The 11,981-nt window shown below is 40.3% G+C and overlaps 1 protein-coding gene and 2 non-coding genes across 4 annotated transcripts; all 3 read right to left on the bottom strand.

Moving 5' to 3' along the window:
- Positions 1 to 4,127: 4,127 nt before the first annotated feature.
- Positions 4,128 to 4,199, bottom strand: Trnak-cuu (transfer RNA lysine (anticodon CUU)). The gene has a single exon. It is a non-coding gene; the product is annotated as a tRNA-Lys (tRNA).
- A 227-nt stretch (positions 4,200 to 4,426) lies between these two features.
- On the bottom strand, positions 4,427 to 4,508 carry Trnas-gcu (transfer RNA serine (anticodon GCU)). The gene has a single exon. It is a non-coding gene; the product is annotated as a tRNA-Ser (tRNA).
- A 1,962-nt stretch (positions 4,509 to 6,470) lies between these two features.
- LOC135171198 (uncharacterized) lies at positions 6,471 to 7,949 on the bottom strand. 2 transcript variants are annotated; one of them, XM_064137585.1, is made up of 3 exons: positions 7,758 to 7,949; positions 6,818 to 7,689; positions 6,471 to 6,750 (listed from the first exon to the last, which is right to left on the bottom strand). In XM_064137585.1, the coding sequence occupies exons 1-3, from the start codon at positions 7,925 to 7,927 to the stop codon at positions 6,704 to 6,706; spliced, it is 1,089 nt and encodes a 362-aa protein (XP_063993655.1). In that variant the 5' UTR covers positions 7,928 to 7,949; the 3' UTR covers positions 6,471 to 6,703. The 2 variants fall into 2 exon arrangements, with proteins under 2 accessions (XP_063993655.1, XP_063993654.1); XM_064137584.1 differs by having other exon boundaries at positions 6,471 to 6,733; positions 7,758 to 7,948.
- Between the last annotated feature and the right edge of the window lie 4,032 nt (positions 7,950 to 11,981).

Raw genomic sequence — 11,981 nt, 5'->3', positions numbered from 1 at the left:
TCCAGGACACAAGAAGGCACGTCGCAATCGATGAGAAATCCATTGAATTGTGTTCGTCGATTGGCGAACACCTTTGTATGATGCGGGGGGACGCCATCGTGTACTTGGTAAGTGTTCTTTTGTTTTCGTATCATTTTGGAGTATTTTGAGGGGGTTTTCCATGATTTTTATGATCTTGGATGGAGAGCTGGTGCATTGGCATCATTTTTGGGGAATTATTTTGGATAATTTGGGGGTAAATGGGGTTCTACGTTGGGGATGACGAGCTCTGAAGGAAAATTGATGCTTTTACTGCGTTGTGATGACTAATTTCTGTAATTGTGAGGTTGAATTTTGTTGTAAATTGGAGATGACCAGGTCTGACAAAGAATTGGGGCCTTGTTTTCCATTTTTGACGAAAGATTTCTGCATTTTAGAAGTTAAATTTTGGTATAAATTAAGAATATCGAGAATGTGTCCAATTGACCTTCTCTAACTCTTGTTGAGGAATTTACTTGTCTTCAAGTAAATTCCTCCCATCCTCATCCATTTTTACTGCGTTTCTCTCCTCCCTCGAATGAATTTGGTTTTCTATTTGAATATTTCCCAGTCCTATTGACGAAACTACAATTGAACTTTGCATTCCATCATGGAAAGCTGGCAGTTTCAACCACTGAATTTCCATGAGACTATAAATAACTTTTCTCCATGGATTATTTATGCATTTGGCAAGGTTTATCCCGGTGTTTCACAATTTTGACGCATCGTTCGACCCTGGAAATTCGAGCTCTGGAAAACAAAGGGGAATGTCTGGCCGATCAGATATACCCTCTGATTTTATGGCATTTTCGAGGGTCAGTCCCCCTCGATTATTCTGGCCCTCACTCTCACAGTGGCTTCCTCCACCAAAGTGATTGTAAACAGAGGTTTATACCAAGTTATAGTTTAGATGAGAAAGCACTCGAAGTCAATAATTAGGATTTTCCTCTGTTTGGGATGTTTTTCCCAATTTTAATGATTTTTTTAATGAAAATCGATTCCACCCCTTCCCCAATTTCACAGACATTCACCACGTCAATCCAATAAAATTCATGTTCTTATTTCTTACCTCAGCATTTCATATTCCGAGAGAAATACAGATCTTCATCTCGCTGTATCGCTTGAGAAATCGTGGAGCCCATAATTTCATCGATTTATGAGACTAGGAATTCATAAATCAGCGGATAGAATACTATCCTTGGAGAAACGATAATTGCAGGTACGGTAAATGCCTGGATTTTACCCTTCTCTACCCCTCGCCCCAGTATTTTCCAGCTACTGGCGATGTTGGAGCAACGCCAAGACAAATATCAATTTTACGACATCCCAGGAATTATTCCCTCTCGTTCAGACTTCTACGGCTGGCCTGGCTCTGCCAAATTAAATGTCTTATCCGTCTTATCGATATTCAAACGATCAAATGGAAATTTTTATCGGTATTCTACGTATTTTCCAATTTTCCTGTTTCACGTTTCGAGACTTGAGAAATGTCACTTATCCCCGAACTATTCAATATCATGTGCTATTCTTGAAAGGACAATTTTTATTCAGGAACATCGAGGACCTGGTGGAAGGTATTTGTACAGGCAATTTAAATATTCAGATAAGGTGTTGTGTCAAAGTTACTTCACGTCCCTGATGAATATTCATTGATCGTATTTTCTGATAAAATATTTCTCAGCTTTCAATCGGTTGAAAAATTATCGAATAGTCGATAGGTCATGGAATTGTTATTATTATTTATTAGAGGAAAGCAAATTCTGGTTAAATGAAAAACTTGGAAATTTTCCTGCTTTTGTCGTTTCAAAAACAAAAATTAAAAATCGTCATTGTGTACCGTAAAGTGTCGTGGCAACGGTGTGATTTTAACAGCGTCATAATTCAAACGATGGCATAAACCCGCAGGCTCCTATCACCATACCAGAATCTAACTTTTCTCGCCCACCCTCACTCCCATACGCACGCCTCTCTTCACACCGGGTACTCATATTCATGCCGTCGTTCGATGACTTCCGACCTGACTTTTATGTCTAACTTTATCATGCACGTAGGCCATTCAATGCAGTTTACAATCCCGAATCAATCGATGGAGAACCCATAATTAATTTAATTTTTTCCCTCGAAGATTTCCGAAAATTTTTTCTCGTTAAGGCGTTTAAAAAACCGGAAATTGTTAAACGACAAAAAAAAAAAATCCGGTCGCTGTCAAGTCCACCAGATTATCCGCTCAATTGAACGTGAAATGTACACTTTATTATGCACACGATCATGCATTAGCCCACTGCATTTGAGTGAGTTCACTATAATTTTCTGATGCACACGCAATTTTTCCTCTTACAGACTGGCCAACAAACGCGTTACAATCTCTTTCCCCTCCGTCGGTTCAGACCCCCATACGCACTTGTTTCACAGCTCGTTGACTCGCTTCACCCCAACCACTCTGCCCTCCTACCCCAAACATTACAAAAAACTGAAAAAAAAAAAGTTTCAACTCTGTAATTCATGCATGAACTTTTTAGCATTTTCTCCCCCTCTAAAAATTCCAGGGGAGTATAAGCGAAAAGCTATAGTTTCCTCTTTTCCATCTTGGAATTTATTTTCTTCATTGAAGTGTCTTCCATTGTTGGAGACTACTTTTTATCATATTTTTCTTCATTTACCGGTGAAAATGCAAGAAGTCCACGAAGCTAACTTGAATGTGCCCTCTGAGGTCTCCTTTATCACTCTCAGGGGGGAGAAAAACGGTTGGACAGGGGCAGGAGGAGTGGCAGGAAGACGATAAAGATCCTCTGGTGTAAAACATTGGATGAACTACATCTCAAATGTACGTGTTTTTTGCAGTTCTGTGGTTACTCCACTCCCCTCCCCTCATCTATGGTATACTGAAACCAACGTACACAGGTGTTTCAGTATTTATTTGTGGCCCTCCCCTGGAGGTCAAGCTGCCACCCGCAAAATCTGAAGCTTAAATCCCCATACATGGTGACTCCCCTTGTAATATCCATGAAAATGCTCTTGCCAGTGAGATTTATGGTGTCTGTGGGATCGTAAAGAAATCATTCCCGTGATATAAAAAATAATAATCTGCCTCTGATTTACTCTCACAAAAGTTGAGAAAAATAAGTGGCAATACAACATTTTGGTTTGAAATTTTATGGTTCAGCATTAAAGCACTGAATGGTCTGTCGACTAGTGGAAAATCCATCCCTCGTAGGGCCATTAATCTCTTAATGTTTCTCGTTAATTCGTTGGTATTAAATTCCTTTTTATTACTGTATCTGTACCCTTATGGAGTCTCCAGAGTGTTCAGCAGTACAGAAATGGGAATATTGTAATTAATAGGGGAAACAATGATTGTCATTGTTTTGAAAAACAACAAATGAATCGTGAAGTATTTTTCTGGAGGGTGGCATGGAGGAGACAGCATGGGTTGATGGTATAGGTTGATAGTATTACTATTGTCCAGTGGATACGAGCTAAAACCACACGCATGCTTTACAAAAGGGAAGAGAGAGTCTAGTGATTCTTTGGGCGTTCGTCCAAAGCCCTTCCACGTCTCTTCCAGACGACTGCGATTCAAACTGGCGAACTCAATTTCGTCGACAATCGCATCACAATTCCATCGAGAAAAGAAAATAATGGGGTAAAGGAAAAATAAATTTTTCCTCTGCATCAGGGGGAAGGGGGTTATTGAAAGGAAAGCAAGTGACGAGTCTTTGTCAATTCTCATATTTTTTGTTTTTTTTTTTCAGGGATAGTGAAAAGGGAATGCAGAAGCCGAGAGGGAGACCGCAACTATTTACATCGATATTCGATTGTGAATCGTAAATTCTCTGCTGAGCCATCAACGTCGTCTGCAGTCGGTGAGTCGATGATATTTTATAATGGGTTATGGGGTATTTTATTACAATAATCCAGCGAACTTCAAAAACGCGGCGAATTATTTCATAAAAAAAATATTCGGAGACTTTGAATCGTCTCTGCGGCCCTGTAATTCGGTAGGAATTTTTAATAACAATCGGTAATTTAGGGCTGGGGGCTAGTGTCAAAAGATGTAGAGAAAAAGTTTTTCCTTAATCGTCAGGGTTAAAAGAAAAAAAAAAAACAACTGCCCAACGTGGGACTCGAACCCACGACCTGAGATTAAGAGTCTCATGCTCTACCGACTGAGCTAGCCAGACAATTGCGTCAATGTGTGATGTCCAGGCGAAGCGGTGCCCTTATATACTAACCAGGTAACATGAACCCACAAAAACTATCACTTCTCAGAGAGTAAAAAATGAAAAGTAGATAAGGAATTCCTTGTCTTGGTTGGGTTGATGTCGGTCTGACAACGTTCAGTCGACATCACTCCAACTCCCCAGGTCGAGGTATCGACATGATCGTTGCCACGAGGAAAAAAAAAAACCGACGAGGATGGGATTCGAACCCACGCGTGCAGAGCACATTGGATTAGCAGTCCAACGCCTTAACCACTCGGCCACCTCGTCTGAATGTCGAAATTTCGTGAACCAAAGCCTTTAAAAGCTACCTCCCCCTCCCTGTCTATCGTAACTCTAAAAAAATCACATGCTCATACTTCACCAATAGCTATAAATACGAAAAATTGATAGCTGAACTTCGTAACCGCAATCTATGCCAAAGGGAACCGAACCAGGAATAATGAAACCACATCTCATTCGAAATTAGATTAAACCCAATTCTCGAAGCTGAGAGTTATGCAGAAACTTTTATAGCACAAGTTTGCATTTGCGGTATTGAAGACAGGGAAATAACGTGTGTTGACGGTCAATGTTCCTGTCCTCAACATTACTAACTCTCGAATAACATTTATTTACGAGCGATATTTTCACACCAATACGCATTACACGTGTCTTTCTCCATTGTTTCACAAAATACGAGAACGAGACAGTCGCACTGTAAAATCTCAATCGCATTTGCACTTAAATCCCTTTTCCCACGTTAAAAGTACCTCTGTAGGTTTGAATAATCCATTATTCATGAGATATTCTCAAATTATATGCGGAAACCAACTGTGATTTAATGTCATATTGTTCAGACACAAGTATCGAACATTTGTAAATAGAATTGAACGTTGGGTGACTGATTGGAATGAACTTTACAGAATTATTCCTGTCCTGAAGTGAAAGTGTCTTGACTTTTCAGGGAAATTCCCCAATCTAGTTGCATATGTCTAGGTTGATTCTCGAAATTTCTTGTCATGATCTTCATCATCGTATATCATAGCAAGTATTACCCAGGGAGATGAAAGGAATGACAATGTGGGGACATCCACTTGGGTATGATAAACATGATAGTGTCACGTCTGCGTCAGTTCAACTTTGTTAATTTACTGGGGGGGAAGTTTTTTCGCGTTTTATGCGACAAGATTATACCACTTTCCTCGAGAATACACGTAAGAATACCAAAGATATACAGTGAGAAACATTTTATTGCGTAAATTGTTGAAGCAAGTACACTGCAGCCCCTGAAAATGGGATTAAGGGGATTCGAAATTCTGGGAGGATAATCCTGACACAAAGCTTGGAGAGTTCTCACACTTCTCTTTACGAAATCCTTGGGCTCTTCGTCCCTTTGTTTTCATTGGGTTTATACATACATCAAGCCATTAACACTATTTTTATTAATTAATTAATATTGTGCTTATTTATTAGGAATTGATTCGATGGAAGTTCTCTGATTAATTTTTTCTGTTCACGCGATACGACTTTGGTTTGGCTCAGGTGTCGAGTGATGAAGTACCTTCGAGGCATTGGAAGACCTGGAGTATCGTTAAAAGCTTCATTGAGTCAAGATGAAAGGAGCTTTACAATAATTAAATGCACAGTGGTATCACAGAGGCCCTCTCAATTTTCCCAGCCTCTCTCATTCTTTTACATTTTTTGTCTGGAATTTTTCACACCCTGGGCTAGTTCGTGGAAAGTTCTCTGTGATTTTGTCGGGATGACTGCCTTTGCCACGTGTCTTACGCCTTGAGGCATCTGAATTCAATGCGACATTCGCATCTCCAGTCACGTCTTTCGTATTCAGCTTTTCCAATACTAGATCTGGAAATACTCCACTTCATTCTGACTGCACTCGATATTCCGGGAAGAATAATCATTTTTTCTGCGTTGAATTTACAACTGGAGGGAATTTATTTAAATAATTGTTGTACGATTCAAACAATCGTCATTCTCCATCTCTTTTCTGGCACCATAAATTTTTTTCTGTGAGTCTCTTCCTGGACTGAGGGTTTACCTGTGAGTTTGCTCGGTCCAGCGAGTTCTGCATTGTCACCCGGATATTGACTGAAGTTAAAACACAAGGCTCTGGGGTTATTGCAACCAGTTCAATATCGAGTTGGCTTTTATGATACTTTTTAATTGCCCCACACGTTGAATTAAAAATTTTTTAATGGACTATTGTTTTAGGAAAGGAGATAAAAACAATTTTTATTGATTATGCAATAGTTTTTATTAATGCTGAACCGCTGAATATTTTTTTAGGTTTTTCGAATCATTTTGTTGGCCTTTCACTTGCTGACGAACAGTTTTAAGGGATTTTCGTTTAACTTCCTCCGAGGAACTGTTTGAAGAGCTCCAATAATCATCATCGGATTCGTCTTTCGATGCGTCATTTGAGTCCAACAATCCCCGGGTCGATGGCTTACGAGTGAGGGCGGCTAGGGCCTCGATCTGGTCTTCAAATAGTTCTGTAAATTATAGGAATCTATGTGGCAGATTACGTTTAGATTTATGCGAAAGGAATTCTTCAAGTCAAGTGTCATCACATTTACCTTCAGAAAGTACCTTCTGCATCCTACGTTTGGCATTGTGAACGTTCTTCCTGCTGTCAATTCTGCTCTTTACCACCGGTTTCATGAGCTCGACTTTGTAATCAGAAGTCTCGAAGACTTCTTTAATCTCCTGTCCATGTTCGTTCAGTAATTTTCTTCCACTTTGAAGAGACGTCTGGTCAACCACGTCCTGATCAATTGTGGTGGGAATATCTGGGACATGAGTCATCGCTAGGACAAGACCATCGTGAATGGCGTCGAGGAAGTCCGTGAGATTTAAATTCTCCGAATAAAGTTTTATGGGCAACACCTGCGTGTCCTTGCCACCATAATTTTCAACATGACCTTGAAGAAGTGTGTCTAGGGCGTCTATTCTGCTCACCACATCACACAAATTCTTGTTGCTCTTCAGTAACTCCAGTACACACTTTCTTGACCAGGCTCTCTTAATCAAATGCTGAACTTCGCTCTCGTCCACCGAGTGGATGTCTCTGATTTCCTCAGAGAAACTGTCGTCTCCTCCTGAATCTCCAGTCAAGCTCTTTCGGGTTCTAGGATCGCGGGGAATTTGGCCACCTCCAACAGTAGCGTCAAACAATTTCTGAACGTAACCCAGGAATTGAACGAACTTGCCGATGGATCTGAGAACAGCTTGACCAGCAATGTCCACCAGGTCGACAATCGATGATGGCTTGTTGATGTAGACAGTGAAGCTGAACTTCCTCTTCCCCAATCTCTTTGCAATTAAGCTGTGAAGGTGTGGCAGCATTTCTTGGAGCTGATCTATCTTCCAGGCGAGTTCACAAACCTCAAGATGTCGTTCTGCTAGGGATAATGCACAGGTGACGGTGCTGTTCACTGTCTCACGTTCGCTGCAAATTTTATGGTTAATCATGTCGAGTATTTATTTATTTATTATTTGGTAATAGAGAATTGGTACCTTTTGGGTTCAATAGGAGGAATAAGTGATTCTATCAGGTCTGCCTGTCTCATTGTATTCCTCTTCCGTGATGTCCTTCTCAGGCACTCAACCGTCGTCGATAAATCGACGAGGATGAACGCAAGAGACAAAATCACAATGTGAAGACTGAATGGGTTCTTTCGCTCCATTACCAACAATTTCACTACAAATTCATTTCCACAGCTGGTGCTTTTATAATAACTCAGCGAAAATCAATTCAACGCTTTTTTGTTCCGAATTAAAGCGGTAACAATACTATCGGAGAACCGATGCAATCAGCTTATTGAAAGTACTCAACTTTATTTGTCAATCATTCTTGTGGACGACAGATTCTTCATTGGGATTTTATTAAATCTCTCGTCTGCAGTACAATAGCACCATTCCCCCGATAAATTCGCTGAATAATTAGCGTGAATTGGGAATATAAAGAGGTCTCTTATCCCCGATAATTTCCCCATTCGTTGAATTTATCAGCAAAACCATCGACAAGCCACACCTCGACGCTCCCAAATCACCGACTCCCCAGTCCCGATGTGTATCACAACTCCAAGAAATTCTCAGCCCGTTAATCGCCTCTCCGTGACTCGCTCCGTTGATTTCCCAATTCAACTCCTCTCTCCCTGTTTTCCATAATTAAACAAATGCATTTAAACCCTCGATTTTTCCCCAAAAATTTGAAATTCAAATACTGAAAATTGAAATATGATGGAAAGAGGAAAATCGGAGGTGGAATAGCGCCGAGGAAGATCGATAGGGCGTTGCACCCCAGTATGTTCGGTTCACACCCTGAAATCAATTTGTTTTATCGGCCATAAGAGGGTGCGGTGAGGTCTCTCTCGAAAGTACCGTACCCCAGGACGACTCACACAAGTGCATAATACGTCGCCATTTCGATGAGAATTTTTTTTTCTTGAAAACCATTTGAGTTTTACTCTCCCAGGTTCTCCATAAAATTATATTGTTTCATTAATTAAGTGTTTGATAGGGAGGCATTTAATATCATTTAATGTTGTCAGACATTTAATATGAATGATAAGCGTAATGAGGACTTTAAAAATAATTTAAAATGTGCAATCGAGGGGACAGTTCAGTCTCCATCTCCACCTGCATCGATGACAGGACTTTCACTGGTTCAAAGTGGGGGAACTTTATATCAGGATAATGTAATGTTACTCGGTAAAATGGTAAGGCGCCACGTAACCCACCCTGGCGCCTGCAAGGCTTCTCTATATGGTCAGACGGCCACGATCACCATCGATCATTCTCTTGTTCTCCACTCCTTCCACTCTGGACCTCTTGCACTGGTGCTCCATATCGAATCATTCATCATTAGTTTGTCGGGGCTTATCTCGTTCTCATTAACAAGTTCATTTCTCTTTTGATAAGTACTGGTACTTTCGATTGATCAACAAATGTCAGGATTTCTTCTGGGACAACAGGAATTGAATCTATCATTTGTCTTTTAAAATTTCAATTGATTTTTTAGGATCTTCGCGAACTTGCAAATGATTGAATTCACCATTGGAGATGAGCCATCCCTTTCTCATAAACATGACAATGAGAGTCATCGACCCTCGGATGAAAAGTGGGCACGGCCCACTCACTTCCTGCTGAGCAATCTGAATGTCAAAATAATGAACTGCAGTATTTCATCACTTGATTATCGCATTCGAGGGGGGAAAATCCATCAGAAGCTTTTCCTGGCACAATGTACCGACGGTACTTCACACATTGTACCCCCAGAGTGTTCTCTAGTATCGCATAAAGGCGCTATCTCGACGATAATTCAACAAATATAAATAACGAACGAACTCTTGGACGAGAAAGACCTCGAGTCGTTACGTGACTCCAAACCAGACTGTAATACAAATATCCTGGAGCCATTATATTAATGCAGAATCCGTATCTGTGTAAATATAAATGTACACATTAACGGATTTAGATAATATCCTGCGCATGCGATCAGGACGAACCTGTGGTTAACGTCCGCCGGAGTTTGACTAGTGGATTTTATTTCCGATGAAAAATATGAAGAAATGTTGTTGGCATCGACTGATGCCCTCGTTAATTTTGCATTGCTTGCACTCGTGCATGTGAGGTATGTGAATTAATTAGTAGGGAAGCCATCAAAATATGTAATTTCGTCTCCACTCCATTCATCATTTTGTTTCACCCAACAAAGGATGATGTCAGCGAATGGAATTTCATTAATTTCAATGAACGATATTCAGGAACAATTGGGGTAATTCTTAATGAACAATCGAATTTTTATCCACATGAGTTTGAAGGAAATACTAATCAGGAATATTTTGGTGGATAATTGAAACGCTAGTCAACTCAACTTCACATGCTACGTTTCCAACGGAATTGAGTAACCACGAAGTTGAACCCGGAGCCAATTAGAGACTCAGTGAACAAGTACTCTCCACTGGCCACAATAGTTACAACCTCAGGGATTTGATGCGCTTTCAAAGTGTAGAGACTCGTTGAAGCATTCGAGTAGAAAAATACTGAGATAAAAAGAAAAGAATGTTGTGAGAAAATAAAGGACGAGACAGTCCACAGAACTGGAAATCTCTGTACCTGGGATACACGTCCGGTGGAGCTTGCGCCTGTCTCCGAGGCAATGACTGAATATTCATGGCGACTTCCTGGAGTGACGTTCCTCAATGATGAAAGGATTCTCTCAGAGTAGTCGCTTCGCACAGTCCTTCAATGTTCAATGAGATTTACTCTTGTCATTGGCGAATGGATTATTCTATTTTTAAATTATTTATTGGGTGTTAACGTCCAAATGTCAGGTAGAAATAATCGAAATAAAAAAAAACATCGAGTCAGTATCGATCCTTTTGGCTTCGACTTAATACCAAAAATGGTAAGAGCCAGTGCAGTAATGTCACGATATTTGGAATGGCGCGAATAATCACTCGTAATTACTGTATCCAAGCCAACTCGCGTTAAACCAGTTGACCTTCTGGAATAATCCTCGGTTTGTCCAGCTAAAAATTACCGTTACGTGCAGTTGGAAATTCTGGCTCGTGTCCTTTTCTCCTTTGCCATTGGGAAGGATTAACGATGCGTTAAGCTTGAGGTTCACGAGGCTCGTGAAAAATAAATTCGATTGCCAAATTATTTTTCAGGTGGGGAATAAAGTCGAATAATGTAGATAGCGTCATAAATCCAACGATATTCCATTCGTGAGGTGATTCGCGATTTTTCTAAGGCTCCAGGATCATCAAATATTTTCCTTAATCATGCGCGATAATGTAAAATTGACGAATTTTCCTAAAAACCTCCTCTATCCATTTCAAATATCTCGAGGCGGTTTACAAGTGCTGAAAGCCGGATGTGCACACTCCCAAACTGGCAGCTGTTCCTCTTCGCATGTCGCATCCTCTGAAAACTTATCCCCCCATCCCAGACTCCCCGGTGACATCCTCCTTGAGACGCCAGAAACTTCGAAAAAAAAAAACTGGAAAAATATGACTGCGAATAAATTGAAGAAAAATTTAATATAAATTTTTTCTTCGAGAAGGTAATTGCCGACGGTGCAGGTGAGGCTAATGGTTTATATTAAAAAAAAAAAATGTTTGATACACCACGCCCCAATGTTGCTCCGGCGCTTAAATGCTCGGTTTAATTAAATTCAGTCGTCGACTTCGATGTCCAATAACCACGTCTATCTCTGTCCTCCAATGGGTGTCTCTCTCTCTCTCTCTCTCTTTAGCCAGTGCCTTGTGTACGGCCACCGAACCCACTCAGGGTTTTCACGTTGTGTCCCATAACTGGTACAAACTCTGTAGAAGTGTTATCAACTTATCAGTTGTCGTTTACTCCATATGACGAGAGACAATGCCAGTCAGGTTGCGAAGTGTATAGTCGTCAGATTCACAGCTGTGGTTGGTGTATCTATTGAGGGGAAAATATATGGGTCACTATTTTTTGTTTGTTAGTTTTTCCAAGGAAACACCTCGTGACATCATTATTCCCCGAGTTCATTGTTCCGCTGTCGTTTGACGAGGGGATTTCCATAATTATTTCCCTCTTAAATACGTTGGATTGTACTGGAATATTTATGCAGATGAAATTTCGTCTGGAATTTATTTCTATTTTGCAAAAGGATAGACTGAAATTTTTAGTTTCTTATTGTTCATCTTCTCCGGGAGTTACTACTCCAGTAGAATAAAAGTAAAGACTCTCCAG

The sequence above is a fragment of the Diachasmimorpha longicaudata genome, chromosome 19, assembly GCF_034640455.1.
Source record: "Diachasmimorpha longicaudata isolate KC_UGA_2023 chromosome 19, iyDiaLong2, whole genome shotgun sequence".
In the NCBI taxonomy this organism is placed as follows: domain Eukaryota; kingdom Metazoa; phylum Arthropoda; class Insecta; order Hymenoptera; family Braconidae; genus Diachasmimorpha; species Diachasmimorpha longicaudata.
Note: the sequence above shows the minus strand (reverse complement) of the source record. Positions and strands in the feature narration are given on the sequence as shown.